This window comes from Parasteatoda tepidariorum, chromosome 5 (assembly GCF_043381705.1).
Source record: "Parasteatoda tepidariorum isolate YZ-2023 chromosome 5, CAS_Ptep_4.0, whole genome shotgun sequence".
NCBI classification, from domain to species: domain Eukaryota; kingdom Metazoa; phylum Arthropoda; class Arachnida; order Araneae; family Theridiidae; genus Parasteatoda; species Parasteatoda tepidariorum.
In genome coordinates, this window is record NC_092208.1 from 82,836,010 (window position 1) to 82,853,168 (window position 17,159).

Below are 17,159 nucleotides of genomic sequence, written 5' to 3' on the forward strand. Positions count from 1 at the left end.
TTAAGCATTATTTACTTGAAAGTCTATTAAAAATTGAAATAAGTGAATTGCAATGGAAAAACCTGCATAAACAAATAAATTCGTGATATAAATCAAAAATCGTCAAATAAATTCGTAATATATAAATTCGTGAAAAAAAAAACGCTTTTGGCAAAATACTAAAATAGAGATCTATCGACAAAGACTACTCACTTCTGCCTAGCTTATGCTCTCTCTGTTTATTTCAGTTTCCGTTTTTGAAAGCGCTATATGTTGAGCCATCTCAGCTAGATTTGGCATGTGACATTTTTAGCGGCAATCATTGGCCGATTTTCTAGCGTTGCCATTCGGGGAGTTGTAATGCGGCTTTTTTTGTCGCCGTGTAAGAGAAATATATATATAGATTACTTGATTAAAAAACTTCAGAAATATTCAGGCGCAAATGCAAGTCGTCATGTTTCAAGTGCTAAAAAATATGCTCCCATTCTCAAGACTTGTTAAATGTGAATGAAAATAAACAAAAGTGATTTGTAATATAAAACGCAATGTTGCCAATGAAAAATAGAAAGTAGTGGTGGGAAACTGAAGTAGCTGAGAGTGATACAAAAATAAAGATGGAAAACGGAGGAATAATTAATGTGACTGAAAGACCCAAATCAGTATGAAATGCATTTTCCACACGCTATGGATAGTTGGCGTATGGACTAATGCCGTTAGCAAAGGAATCAGCATTCATATGAATGAAACAAAATTCCAGAGCATCAAGATGAGCTGATGTGACTGGGGTGGAATTTCATATGAAATAGGATATTTATTGGGACCTCCATTTATTTGGAAATAATTTTGTCATTGTCGAAATTGAATTTATCCCTAAGATTCCAACAATGTGCAGTAATTGATGATTTATCATATTCGAACCAGATAGTTATATCCATTACAATAAATGATCAATTGATGCACAATGTTGGAATATTGGACATAAATTCCATTTGCCAAAAATATTTCCAAACCAAGTCAGCATCAATTGCTTGATTCCCTTGTTGATGACATTAGTCAACCACCTTTCCATAGCACATAGAAATGTTTTTACCCCGATTTGCCCTTTTCGGCTATAGGGTTTTCACTTTTTCTGTTTTTTCAACTTTATTTTTGTTTCACTTTCGACTACTTCGGTTTTTTAAGTTTTGTTCCTCGCCTTTCTTTTCCATTTTTCGCTGACAACTCTATGTTTTGGATTTAAAATTACTTTTACTTCTTCTCATTCACCTCTGTTAAGTTTTAGAGAATGGGCAACTATTTTCGAGCTCTTGAAACATATTGACTTTTATTTTGATCTGTATATTCTTAAAGCCAACTAAGTATTTTAGTCGATTACTATCTTACCGCTTCAGTTTCTTGGGGTTATTTATTTCATTGACAGTGTTGTTTGCAGGTTTTAGCTTTAGGTAAAAACTAGTGGAAGTGATGCTTAAATCTTAGAGCCAAGCCACTTCTTATCTATATCTAAAGGTATTTTGTTAAAAAATTAATTGGGTTGGTAAGAAATGTATTAAAATAATGCCCGTTTTAGTTCATGAAACAATTTTTTGAAGATTATGAGTAATTTTGAAATAATATTTTCTTAAATAAGTAATTTACAAAGCTACTTATTTTTAACATTTTTCTTCTTCAAATTATTAAGTTACAGCTTCTCTTGACAAAAAACAACTGCATGTAGTGTTTCCTATAGTTATTTTCTTAATGTTCCTTCAATTAAGTATCATTCATACTTAACTAAACAAGTTTTAAAAGTCAAGAAAATTTACTTGAGTAACAGTAGAACAGTATGTATATTTTTTAAAAGGAACTTCAAATAGTGCAATAACAGAATTTTTCAGCATCAATGTGCAGCACCAACAAAATTTAATTGTAAAATTAATGGTGATTAACTTACCTTTTCCTTTTTATTCCGCCGTTCCTTTTCATTTTAATTTTTCCTTTAGGTTTTTTAGCTTATTTTAAATTTTTTTTAAAAATTTATTTAAGTTTTATGCTAATTCTTTGTGGGTATTTCAATTTACTCTTGCTTCGTTGATGTGTGGTGGTTGTGTCAAATAAATGTTTTTTTTTTTTTTTTAATTTTCATTAAAAAAAAAACTGTTTCTTTAGTGCAGCTGGATTTGTTATTGTACCAATGTTGAAATTTCATTTCTTGCAAATTAAAATAATTTACTAATTTGAATAACTTTTTTTTCTTTTTTTTAAATTTATTACTCGATGTATTTCTCAATATCATATATACTTAGTGTGACTTACTTCATTCCTTATTGTCTTCTGAATATAAATGGATAAGTCTCCTACTTTTCTATTTTCTCAGACTGTCAAATCTAGAAACATTTTACCATCATTGTTTAAGGTGCTATCTAATTTTTCTGCTTAAAGTTGAATTGCTGAAAGGTTTTTTTTTAATATTTAATTTAAAAATCCTTTATTTATAAGTGAATTTTAACTTTTTTTTTATTCTTTGCTTTGTTTTCAGACATATCCATTAATGATTGTTTTATACATTTTATTGCACTAATCTAAAATCTATATATACATTTAATAATTTTTAATGTGTGGATTATTTTTCATTGCTTTAGGGTTTGTGTCAATATTGTTGTCCCTCCAAAAGAAGAAGATAACTGGTATTGTGAGCGTTGCACTAAAAAGCGCAAGATTAAACCAAAAGACAAACGCCGCGGTAAGAAGCACAAAAAGGAAAAGTAGAAGTACTTGTTTACCTTAAACATTTCCACTAAACTAACAAAAATTCATTTGGAGACAAGAGGTATTCTTTTATCCTTTGCCATATGTGTGTGCTTTGAACTTTTCAAATTTTTTCCTCTGTCAGTGACTTCATTGTCGAAGACATAGTTTTAAAAAAGTGCGGCAAAGACAGTTCGAAAGTAGTTTTTACAATGAGCTGTTGTTCCAGATGAACTAGGGAATGAATTTAGTGTAGAGTAATTTAATGAAAATTATAGGAAGTACAAAAGATTGACTTTGGTGGTGTTGTTACACCTGCTGTAATAATGTGTTTGTTAGAAAAGCTTTATTTTAGGAAAGTTTTGCAGCGTAAAATATTCTTTTTTTTATTTAAAAAAAAAAATTGTAAATCTGCTGATAATGTTTCTTCCAGTAACTATAGAAGAGTTTTACCCTTCTTTTTTTGTATCCATTTGTTTTGTATCCAATTGTTTAGTATTTATATTTTTGTACACTTTGTAATTGCCTTTAAGGGCCTTATTAAGTATACTAGAGTTGTGTGCCTATGCAAGCAGCAATAATTTTGTTAGTGCTAAGTTTGTTTTGGTGGCTCCCTTTCTTAACATTAATTGGGATCTGGTGTGCATTTTTCTGTAAAAAAAAAAAAATTTAAATTTTGATTATTTTTTTACACTAATTTTAAAAAAAATAATTCAAGGGTTTGTATTAGGTATTGAATATCTTTTGAATTATTTCAATATTTTTGTGTTCAAACCAAAACTAAGTTATTAATATAGCTGCCAACTCTATTGGATTTTCCAGTAGTTTACTGGTTTTTGCCAGTTTCTCCTGATCTACTGTTTAAATAAAAATTATCCTGGTTTTTGTACATTTTAGTAAATTCCCTAAAATTGAGTGAGTCTTTTTTAAAAAAAAATCTCTATTGAAATAGAATTTTTGTGCAGGTTTTTACTTGTTTGAATATTTAAATAAAGATTACTAATACATAAGGCATCAAGCCTTATTTATAGAAATCAGTTTAAAACTTTTTTTTGTTCTGAAATGTTCAGTTTATTTTTGTTCAGAACACCCTTTTTAAATTAATTAAAAAAATATTTTAAATATTTTTGATGAGTTAAATGCCTATTACTGTTCAAAATTATAAATGAACATAAAATTTAGAGTATATTATTTAATTTCAATCATAACTGGAAGAAAATAACAGCTTTTCCTATCCAAGTTGGCAGCTATGTATTAATGAATGTTGCTGAGCTCAATAATTGTTTTTCAAAATGCAACCGCTAACAGTACATCAAATGTTTTTTTTTTTTTTTTTTTTTTTTTAAAGTTTTAGCTTGGAAATAAAAAGTTTCATTTGTCTTATTTCACACTGAAATTCAGAACAATAATTTGTGAAAGATATTGGATATCTTAAAATAATTTATTTAGAATTAGGTGCTATAATTTTAGTAATATATTTATTTATGCTTATTGTGGAAAAAAGTAATAAATGATTATACTGCCAGGGAGCTAATAATTTTAGGTCCACATATGTGGACTTCAAGTTTTAACTAATAAAATAATATAAATATTTCGAATGTTAAATTGCAAAGTAGGAACAAGCATACATAATATTATACTATGGTCTGTTTAAATACAATGCCGAATGAGATGCAATACCAATGCATTGCTGCATGAAATCTCAGTTTCAAGCAATTTTAATTTTGCAAATGAAGCAAAATAAACATTATCTATAAAAAATATTTAATTCTTGGGGGTTAAATTTCAAAATTATAGAAAAATACACAGAAAGTTAAAATTATTAAATATATGTTTGTACCTTAATATAAAACAATTAATTAAAATACACATAAAATATTACTAAATAGTTATAAAATTGAAAATTTATAAGATTTCACTTGACTACTATGCTGTCATAAATTTCTCCTTCCGTACCAACTTGGAGCTGCATGCTCTTGACTTCGCTATTTTTAAATATTTAGTAAATACAAATTCAAAAACTTCATACAGACCAAAAAACTACTAAGTCTAAAGAAAAAAGTTATTTTTAGAATAAGCTAAATTATATAATATTTAAAATCAGTTACATTTTTGAGCGTGTAGATTTAGTGTCATTTTTCAAAAATCACTTCTGTTTATGTGGATTTCTACCCAAATAACTTACATGTTCTTCATCTATTGTGGAATCCCCAGATAGCTTAAATATTCACAAATGTTTCACTGTTGATAAAACATAAATTTTTTTATAGTGTGTTTTTCGAAGCTAAGATTCACATATGAGGTAATGAAAAAATTATACAGCCACTAAAATTATATCTAATATTTTTTGTAGATTTTTGAAAGTATACAATATATATATTTATGCCTTTTGTTCAGAATAATATGATATGTTACACAATTTTTACTTATGATTACTATTTTTATGAAAACAGCCATGAAAAAACATGTACCATTTATATTAGATATCTTAACATCAATTAGGTGTTAAAAAGTATACTACAACTTGAATAATTGTACCTAGTGTTAAAAACAATAATAATAAACCATAATAGAAATGAATTATGATATGTTATAAACATAAAAAATATTTTTCTGAACACAACCATAAAATGTAAAATTTTTTGTTTCTGCTATATAAAAGTTAGTTTTATCTATTATTTTTACACACTATTTTTTCAACAATTTGTATTAGATATTTGATATCTTAAACTATTTCTATTATACATGTTTTTTAAAAAATATAAAAACAGATTACATTATCATTATATGTTTTTTTAACATAACTTATGCAAATTATGTTTCTCAAAAGTAGTATAGCATATTAATTGTATTTTGCATGCATATTCACTGCCAATCAATTATAAAAAATAATTTTTTAATCCACATTTTAATATTGTAGTTGATTTAATATAGAATAGCTGATTAATTTTGATAAAATAATTCTTTAATTGAACAGCTTAATGTAAAAACATGTTAAGTAACACTTCTAATAAAAATTTTATTCTTCAAAAACACTCAAATTTCAATGAAAAACAGATTACATAATTGGCCAAAAGTGTTAAATAATTAATTCTGGTAGAATTAAATTTATTTCCTGGGCTTTAAGTATAATTTTACATTGACATAAAAAATGCTTTGTTAACAGTTTTGTGACATTTCTAAAGCTTATTTTCTAAAATCCCTAAAAAGGTTACTTAACATATTTTTATTATAAGCTGTTAAATTATAAGTGAGTTGTCTTTTGCCTTAACTTCATTGCTTTTTGATAAGAATGTTTCGAACCTTTTATTAAAGTGCTAGTTATAGTTATCAACTAATTTTTTTCGATGTCTACTATAGATTTACTTCTGAACTTAATTATTATTTATAAGAAGGGTAATAATTAAATCAACGATTTTTAAACTGCACAGTCTTCCTATTTCTATAGTCTTATTATCTCTGTTATAAGATGAAAAATTTTGATTTCCATTTATACTTTCAGTCGACTTCCTCGTTAATAGTATTTAATGTGCTCAAAGGATAAAAATTTATAAAATTAATCTATAAGTATCTCCATGAGACATATGAAAATATATCAGAATTTGAAATTATGAAAATGTGATGCTTTAAATTGAGGGAATAAAAATATACCAACTTAATTTAAACTTAAATACACTTCTTTTTTCATAGGGTCATTGCTTGTGTAACTGTGATGGATGAGTTCAGTAAATTAAAAATTTTTTCTTGTTAATTGAATAGCAGAATTCACGGTGTAGTAAGAAAAAGAAATATTACCACTAATTTTCAAATTATGTTTCGTAAATTTCCTATTAAAAGCTCTCTTTTGGAATTGATTTAAACTTTTTTCTTGATTTATACTTTGGTTTTTGATTTAGATATGAGAAGTTGATATAGTATCATGTATAAGTTTATATAGTATCAATAATTACAATATCATAATTGAAATATTTCTGTAAAAGTTGATAATTTGACCTAATTTTTGAAATAATTAACAGTATTTTGATAAATTAAAGGCCAGCAATATATATATATGGAGCGGGACCCCGATTTTATGTTTTCCGCTTGACTATCATTATAAAACGAACGAAATGGGAACACATAATATAGGGGTGAGCAAATTTAAACATATTTTTCAAGAATCGACACTTATAAAATTAACTGTTAGAAAAATTTATAATCTTTACTTTTTAGATGCAATTTCAACAACATCCCTCTGAATTTTAATATTTGTTTGCTAATTTGCTTTTATTATTATTTTTTTTTATTATTATACATTTGCAAATAAATGTTTCAGAGTTTTTATGCTGTGACACTCTTGATCAATGATTAGAAGATCTCCCGGAACAGCTCTTCAAACCGCTAAGAAACAAGTCTCTCTTTTATTTTTTAAAAAAAGAAAGAACTTGAAAAAAGTTTGTGTGAGCTTTGCAGAGAAAAAAATGGTTTTGATCTGTTAATAGAAAAATTCCTATAAAATGTCTTAAATTAAGGAATTTTTTATTGCAATCTTTTAAAGCTGATTTAGAACACATTCTTACTAACAATGGTCGACCTGATAGTCATTGTTAGTACTAGTGATTATCTACAGGGTATCTGCCCACCTGGAAAGTCATGAGAAATCATAGAAAGTCATGAATTTCGGTATTGAACAAAATTTGTCATGAAATGTCATGGTTTTAACTATTTTTTTAAAAAAAATCATGGAAAGTCATGGATTCAGGTCGCCGAAAAATCAAATTTCTAAAATAGAATTTACCTCCCCCCCCCCAATTGCATGGTGTTCCGAATATCTGAAATTGTCCCCGCTAACAGTTATATTTTATTAAAATATAAAATATTTTTATCTTTTTTTAAAAAAATAATTACGGTGTTCTTTTAATAAAGGAAAGAAAAAACATCCTTTCTAGAGTGAATTATCTTTTAAATTTCTGTAATTTCAGAATTTTTGTTGCTTAATTATTTTATTATATCAATTTAAAATTCTATCTGAAGCAAACCAGTCATTGGCGAATTTTTTTTATTCGGAAATGAGAACAGAAAAATAGGGAGTATTTCTTTCCTTTCCGATGAACAAGAAAAGTATCTTTTGAATATAATTCTACTGAAAAAAAGTAACAAAATTGTTTGCTTTTGTATTTTTTTCCTGCTATTTTATTGCTTCAACTCTTTCTTTACTCTCTTTTTTAAATTTAAAATCTATAAATATGAAGATGCAGAGTATAACAGTTTTGGTTCTACCTATCATTTCAATTAATATTATTATAATGCTTTTTAAATTTATTGTTCTGTTTTTGTCGGAGAAAATAGTAACTTCGTTAAGTCATGAAAAGTGCTTGGTATTAGTCATTGAAAGTCATGAATTTGAAAATGAAAAATGTAGCAGAACTAATTGTTCTGATTTAGTTTTCAGAGTTTATTTTCTTATGATGCAAAGTAATTTGCATGCAGCTTTTAGAGAATGAATACTGGGGTTCATAGTTATTTTGCTTTTACTATGCCTACAGACGTTAAACTTAAACACTTACAAATTATTTTAGTTTGAAATTTATATATGATAATTTTTCAAAATACAAATTTTATTATAGCATCCTTTTTTAAAGTACTTTTTCAATATTTTAAGATATTTTTATGCATCAATTTTCTAGCATACTCTTTGATAGATCTATTTCTATCAAAATTTAATAATCTTTATCTTGGTTTAAATATTGTATTTGTTATAAAAGTAAAAATTTGTTGAATAGGGAAAATAAATATTATTTAGGTTTTTCACTTTTTGTTTCCTATTTTTTTTTTTTTTTTAATGAAAGAAGTATGGGAAAAAATGTTTTTAATTACTTCTAATAAAATTATTCTTTTATAATTTTTGTTGCATTAGTGAGAGTTTTGTTTTGTTAGGGTTGTGTGTAATGTTTATCAATATCTGCAATCAAATATGAAACTACCTTTAAAAGAATCATCTATTCTCTTATTTTATCATATGCAATAAGGGATGGAAATAATCTAAAAAATTTAAAATATGAATTTTATATCTTTTTTTATATGTTGCATTTGAAAGAAATGAACACATTAAATGTTTGCAATTACGAGTTGTCGATTTTTTTCAATTAAAATACTTTATATATATATTTGAAAATATTGTCTGATATTTTTTTAGAGTATGCAGTAATTTTTTAAAATTCATATCCTTTTTTTTTATTATTGCTTGCAAATTATAAATTTTTCTTATAACAAACTTTTGCTGTATTTGTCTTAATTCTCAATTTTATAACATTTAATTAGAAAATTCCTCATTGTTTATGCATGATTCTGTTATGTTGAAGTTAATGACATATTTTTCAAAATTCTTTTTTTGTTTTTTGTGTGCGGTTTTTAATATTTTAATGATATTTTTTTCTGTTTAATTTTTAAATATGAATTATGTTTATCAGTTGCAATATTACTGTTTTGTATGTTAACCAACAACAGTAATGGGAAACACTATTTTTTCTTTTATTAACCTTTACATGTAATACATATATATTAATGTAAAAGTGAAAGTATGAGAGACTAAACATTTTTCTAGTAATACCTATATTATTTGCTGCCTCTTATAATTGACATTTTTTAATTGATTTTCTAAATCTTCTGAACCTAATTTGATTTTTGTCTGTTATAATTAATATATATATATAATTATATACATACAGAGTTCTCCCTGTGACTAAAAAAGGGCAGGGTGCTTCCTTCTCACAGAAAAGGGCATTTTGAGTTTTAATTGAGCACTCACTTAACATTATAAAAATTTATCAAATTGCGTAATGTTATAAAAAAAATTTTCCTCAATAATTTTTTAATTACCTTTTATTATTTTAAGTATGTATTCAAAAAGTAGTTCTCCAAGATTATCAAAAAAAATTCATAGTTAATAAAAAGAATTATTAAAGGCATGCTAAAAAACAATCTCAGAGCATAATTTTTTTTCCAAAAAAAGTAAACTAAAAAAAAATGTTTAATTGATGGATTTAATAATTTTTTTTTCTCAAACCTAATAATTTGAAAGCTTTTTTCCATAGTTTAAACTGAAAATTATAAAAAAAATTAAATTTTTTTTTATTTTTAAAAAAAGATATTTATTTAAAAAATAATTTTAGAGTTTTAAATTTCGTTAATATATCCAGCTGAAAAAAAGAGATATTAAAAAATTCCTTAATAAACCCCCTGAATTTAATTTCATAAAAATTAAACCTGTTGAGAATAATCCTAACAAAGTAAATGTTTGTAATAGTAATCAGAATTAAACCAATAAACACAAATGATTTTATCAGTGTGTAATTATTGTTAAACAGTGATTTATTTTTTAAATTGGAATATGAGTAAAACGACAGTGTTTTTAAGGGATGGAGGCTTATTTTTTCAAAAAGGGCGCATTTATAGGATGTTAAGGCTGGCCGCTCTTCTAAAAACGCTTTGGGAGAACACTGTATATATACAGCATTTATTGACTTTTTACTTATCCTGATACAGCATGCCAAACACTGCAAGCAAAGAGTTAAAAGCAATAGCTAACTATTATGAACAGACTTGTTAAACTATCAATTTCTTACGAAGAATTTAAATTGTTTAAAAAATTAAAAGCATGTCAACCAAAGTTAGAGGGGAAGAGAAAAATTTTCTTAAAAAAGAATGCTTAAAAATGCTCCTTTGCTTAAGAAAATTGAATTGTAATTATAATTTTTTGCAATTTGTTGTTGGTATTTTTTTTCTCTATAAAATAAAATAAAAACTAAACAGAAGCATTTGATGGTAATAATAGTTTGAGCTATTTATTTTTTACAACAAAATTATGGCACCCCTGTTTTTAACCCACTAGTAATTTTGCATATAGAAAATAGTTTTTCTCTTTATCTTCTAAATGGTTGTGAACATGAAAAGCCTCACTCAAAATTCTACCTACTAAAAGTTCTGTACATAAAAAAAAAAGAGAGTCAAATTTTTTGGTGCCGAAACACCTACATATCTAGAAAGAGACAATCTAGAATTAGATGAGAAAAATGACCTTTCATTACCATAATTTTCTGATAGTTTTAGGGCAAGGAAAATGAGCCTGAACCAAAGTTGTATAAAAAATGTGTGAACATTTCAAAGCAATTGAAATGAAAAATGTCAATATCGCCAGTAGGTTTAAAAAAAAAAAAAACTAAGCACATACTGAATTCTATTTTCATTGAAAATAAATTTTTCATTATTAAAATTTGCTAATTTTACTGTATATTTGTTTCGTTGTGGATGGATTGTAGTTACAACAAAGTGTATATTATTTGTTGATGTTCGCACAATAGCTATTACTGTTGTACAAAATTTAGACATGTGACTTATTATATCTAACACTTATCTGTTTCTAACAATTGTGAAGCAGTTCATAGCTATAATGTTTTTAATGCTCATTAAGGCGATGAATGCCTTAAATTATAAAATTACTCAACCGTAATATGTACATATGGTTTTAATATTTATTTTTTACAACAAAAAAAATTATATAATGTAACATATATTCTTTTTCACCGAATGGCACTGATCAACGAGAAATATATTTTGAGAAAATAACTTCCTCAAACTGTAATTCGATTTTCCTAATATTTTATGCTAATGTCATGATTAAATATCGAAACTGCAAGTGCTTTAAAGATGTGTCAAATATTTTGATCTTGAAAGTTGGTTGACAGAAACAGCCGTGTGAAACATCATTGTAGAAATTAATGAAACAAGGAAATATTTGCATGTGAGTGTAATTCACACATTATTTGTGTCTGTTTTTACCGAATCATTGTGTATCATTTGTTTGTTTTTTTAAGTTTTTCTAGAATATAGACTGCATTCATCTGTCCTTCTGTGGCAACGAAGTGTAATAAACTGTTAAAATACATAATCGTGTTTCATTGCTGCTTTCTAACTATTTTAAAAACCATGTTTGAAAATAAATCAGTGTGATTTCATAGATGATAGAAAATATTATTTTTTAGTTCTCTGTTTCAATATAGTTATCAATAGCGTTCACACCAGCAATATAAATTTAGTGGTCCAAAAACTATATGGTATAGTTCGTTCACCAGGAGTTGGCACTTGGCTCCACTTCTTCGGACGAAGAGTTCTTTTCAGTGCGGGAACAAGAGGGAAACGTCTCCAAGCTTGAAACCCTTAGATAGTTGAATTTGGAATTCGACATTGAAACCACCCTTAATGCGCATGCCGAACAAAGACAGTGATTTATTTTTCAATCACTTACTTCGCTTTATCATCTGCTGTTATACCTTTCATTACTCTAACTAATTAAATATATTGCAACAGAATGTCTCAAACTATTCTCTCAAAAGGGAGAAATTTCATCAAATTTATGAAATATTTAATGTTAAAAAAATGCACATAAAGATTGCTAAATAAATATTTTTGTGATGCAATTTTCAAATAGTAATCTTGTTCACATCCTTCTCCCAAAAATAGTATTGAAGCATACCACGTGATGAAGGTGGAGCCAAGTGCCTACTCCTGGTGAACGAACTATAGACAAACGAGAGAGAAAAAAATCAGACTTTAATTATTTGTGTTATGGTATATATCAAAAATTGTTAATTGTCAGCAGTAACTCTTTAAAACTAATAAGGTTCATTACTCCAATAATGATCAAAGATTAGTTTATATTAAAACTAAGTGAAAAAAAAAGCTAAAATAATATTAGTAAATAGATTTAATATAGATATTAAAATGCTGAGACCAAATGAATAAATAAATGAGAAAAATCAGAAAAAGTAAATTCTAACAAAATATTATATTAGTAGTTAATTATCTAAAAATTTCCAAACATATTTCAAGGTGTCAAATTTGTCGCCTTTATATGATTTTAGAGACATTAGTAGAACAATTGTCGCCATACTGGCGAACCCTATTTATTAAAAATCTTAGTTTAGTTAAATATTAGAAGGAATTTATTATTAGAAATAATTTCCCAGTGTTTAAACACAATCTTTAAAAAACATAGATATAAGTTCCTATTTGAAGAGGCACAGTCACAATTAAATCTTCTTTCTCAGTGGAGCTGTAAATCCTCTAAAATTTTAGTAAATAATTTTTAATGATAAGCAAGTGTTTATTTTCTTAAGTGTTTACACATTTTGAAAAAATTGTGGAAATATTTTTTACGGTGCTGAAGACGTGAATAAATTATTTTTGTAAGCTTGAGTTAAATGAAGAGAATTCTCATCTCAGCTATGGATTAAATATGTTCAATTTATGTTTTCATAATAATTTTCAAATTTGCACTTTTTATCTACTGCCATTGGCTTTGATCATCAGATTTTTAAAATATTGGAAAAGGCAGGAAATCAAAAAATTTATAAAATTTGTTTTCATAGCTAACTAAGTAAAGGATGTTCTCTACATCCTAAAAAGAAAATTGATTCAGATTAACTGCACTATTTTGTTGAGAAAAGAAAACATTATGTTTAAGGCTTAAAAAGAAGAATATGAAAATTAGCCATCTTAACTCATGGAGACGTATTTCCCGGAGAAATATTAAGATGACGTATGGAATGATTCCAAATTAAATTCATTAATGCAAGTCTTAGACATTGAATATTTATTACATAATTATATGTAGCTTTTAACCATTCTTTGGGCGATAATATTTAATAAAAAAATATTTACTTTTCTGATATCGAGAACAGTGAAACCACCAGGAAGGACCATCTCTGTGTAGCCACCTCCTCTATTTGCGCAAAGCTCCGCACCAAATGCAGAAAAAGGTCAAATAAGGAAACACGAAAAAATATCAAAATAAAAAATATTAACAAAACAAATAAGTAGATTCAAATGTATTCAGAATATTTGTGAGGGGCTCTTATTTTGACGATCGCTGAAATAAATTGACCACCTAATGTTACAGTCAGAGTGCACTAAAGAATATGCTATCAATGTCTTTAGAGTTAGAAGTTAAATTAGAAAAGAAAAATTTATTTTAGAAAAAAGCTAAGCGTCTCAAACAAACAAGCATTAAAGCTAATTTTATGATATATAATTAAATGCAAACTGAAACAAAAAAAAACATAATTGTTTATTTATTTAAAATAGTTCTACCATTCATAATTGGTAAATTTGTTATTACACATAATTATATAAGTAGGAGTCATTTTTATTGACCCTAAATTTTATTCGTCGATCCGGTTTTCACGATGCCAACACAAGTGGCATTTCTGCACCAAGAAAATGACACTAAGTATTTTGAAGTCAATGGAAGTAACCTGTAAGAACGACCAACCTCCATTATACTGTGGAACGTTTCACTGTATATAAATTATTATGATTGCTTTAATGTAAACATGAATGCATATATTAATTTTTATTTTATTTTCTTGGAGACAATAAAACACAGAACTTATGTTTCTTACGGGGGAAAAAAATGTGCACACATTGCTAATTTTAGCAGTTCTTAATGTGTCAAGCTCAAACTTACTTTGGAAGAAGTTATTAATTTCTATTTTGATGATTCCAGACAACAACTGTTTAACATATGAATTTGTAACTCACGATTCAAACTCGAATTAACTGCTTGTTCTCTGGTGTCAATACTCAGCAAGTGAAATAGCAACGTCTTTGATTTTTATATAGTCTTAGGTAATGCTGTCGGATTTTATACACAGTTAGTGGATTTTGTGGATAGCAAAGCAGTTCATGTACTTATTGCAACAAAACTTTCTTGAACATTGTAAACAAGTACAAATTACTGTAATTGGGAATGAAAATAATGCACTGAACTCATCAGCCAGTAGCAAAAAAATGAATTGTAAAACAAACTAAAAGATGCGCAGGATCGTTTTATGACCACAGTAGCTAATGAAACATCAAGGAGAAAATTGCCGGTGGCAGAGAAAAATGCCGTACATGTCTTCTAATTATACATAAAAGGCCAGATAATGATGGAAAACTCGGCTATGAGTAAAAAAGGAATAAACAAGCGCCTAGTTTTCTAGGAATCAGACATCATAAAGTGCATGGGGTCATAAAATTACCCAAGCATCCTCCTTTGACTACCCTCTATGAAAATTTCTAGGTACACCCCTGCCTATTTGAATATTTTCAACATTACAGAAATTTTACTGGTCTTTGGCAAAAAATACAATACGCAGGCATATACAAAAAACTTTTTTTTTGTATCAATTAATAATTTAAAATTTTTGGTTTAAATTGAGTTCAGTAAAAAACCCAAAAAGTTGGAAATAGAAATCCAAAGATTTTAAGTGTATAACACATTTTAAATAATTGAAAAAAAAAAAAAAACCCAACTGAAATTTGAGCAAGAAAAATAAATGTTGGAAGAAAATTATAAAACGAGTCAAAAACTTATTGATGAGAATTTTTTTTAAATACAATTATTAGTCTTTATGTTTGATTTTAAAGTTGTGAGTATGAATCCCGATGTGTGATTTTTAATTATGTGAATACGAATTCTAATCTCATGAATACAAATCCCTTTGGAAGATAAATCAAGTGAACGAATCGTGATTTATAATCTAAAATCATCTGAATACAGATGACGATGTGTAATTTTAAATAGAGGAAATATGAATCTGATGTGTGGTTTTAAAAAGTGTAACTGTAATTTTAAATTGCGTTTACATAGATAGGAAAAAAGGTAAAAAAAAAAAAAAACAGATATTTTTTCCGGAAACTCGGAAAAGTGGAACATTTTTTGAAAAGGCGGTATCTTTCTTTTTATGAAATTAAAAAAATCGAAATTCCGTCAAAAAGTGGACAAAAACTCATCTCTGAGGTTAGAACTTGGGCCTATTGCGAGAAAGACCCCATAACATTTCAAACTATGTTAAAATATTTGCCTAAAAACACTATGACTAAAAAAAAAATGCAGATTTGTAAGTTTGAGTTTGAATAAAGTCGAAACAACTTGAAGAAACATAAATAATGCCACCTCAAATAAATGTGATTGATTCATTACTATAATAAAGTACTTCCTTTAATGCACTCAAAATCTGTAATAAATCAGTGTATTGACATTGAAGAAGTCGCTTTCATATAATTCAAAACAACCGTTGATATGAACCGTAGTATGACGCTGCATACAAATAAGGTTAAAACTTTTTCACATTGTTTTAACCTTATTTGTATGTAGCACAAAGTTTACTATTCTTTATTTGAAATGAAAGCTTCAAAAAAAAAAAAAAAATATTACCATAGCTGCAAACTTTTCTATATTTTGCAGAAGCCTTCAGCTTTTACGTTCATCTTCTGCACAGAGATCAACTATGCTGCATGTTGAAAATCTACATTAAAACTGTACTTTCTGAATTACTTATATACACTTACGTGTGTGTAAACTATTCTGCTTTGTTCAAAGAAAGAAATCTTGAATTTTCCTAATTGATCTTTAGGTTATACAATTAGGGGTGCACAACCTGCGGGCCAAATGCGGCCCTTCGACTACTGAAGTACGACCCGCGAAAGCTTCTAAACACAATAAAAAAATTTAAAAAAATGGCAATTTTTAATCGCACTTTTAAGTCATCACGTTTTGACACAATCAATTTTAACAAATTCTTTAGTAAATGTACGTTTAACGCGCTTTCTTTAAGCCGATTTTATAGTAAATATAAATGATTTTTTTTAAACAGTTATTTCCGCTTTTCTACGTGATTTCGAAAAAAAAAAATTTTATTTAAAAAAAAAATAAATTATTTTTTATAATGTATTATAAAAAATTCCAATTATTCTATTACGACATTCTATTACCCAATTATTTCTATACTTTTCCACATGATTTTGACTATCCCGTTATTTAACTATGATGTTATTACGACACGTGGTTTTTAATCGCGCAATTAAATAATCACTTTTTGCCTAGTTATTTTATTACTTTAAATCCTAGTTATTTTTCCTTCGTTTTTATTTCCGCAACGAATATGATTTGGTCGATTGTGGTAATGAATTGTGATTTGTTCAAAAACCAAATATTTGGAAGAAAAAAAAAAAAGAAGACGAAAAAATCGACTGAACGCCGTACACTTGGGGCCAATTACAAAATCTTTTACTGCTACTAAACACTGAAACTAAAATTTTAATGCTCAGAATAATATTTCCTGGAAAAACGTATTCATAAATTAACTCTAAAAAGAATGTTTTTGTCAATCAAGACGAATCAAGAACGTTTTTGAAAATGTCGAAAAACGAAACAGAGAACATAAAAACCAATCTTAATTTTTGAAATTTTTTTTTAAAGCTGAATCTACTGGCTTTCAATTACCAGAAAAAGCCAAGAAAAAAGAATTAAGTCATCAGAAATGCTATTAAAAATTACTGCGTTATAGTGAAAACGTCTAAAAAAAAGTTTTTTTTTTTTATTTAAAGAAAATAAAAAGATAGAAAAAACGTTCTAATTTTTAAAATGAAAA

General features: G+C 26.8%; 1 protein-coding gene across 1 annotated transcript in view; it reads left to right on the top strand.

The window, feature by feature from the left end:
• Positions 1–11,701, top strand: part of LOC107439200 (transcription initiation factor TFIID subunit 3) — a gene marked incomplete in the record, with an annotated part of 28,980 nt that extends 17,279 nt beyond the window's left edge. The window contains 1 exon segment of the mRNA XM_043051808.2: positions 2,601–11,701. Within this exon segment, the coding sequence (XP_042907742.1) occupies positions 2,601–2,727 (127 nt within the window).
• Positions 11,702–17,159: the final 5,458 nt, after the last annotated feature.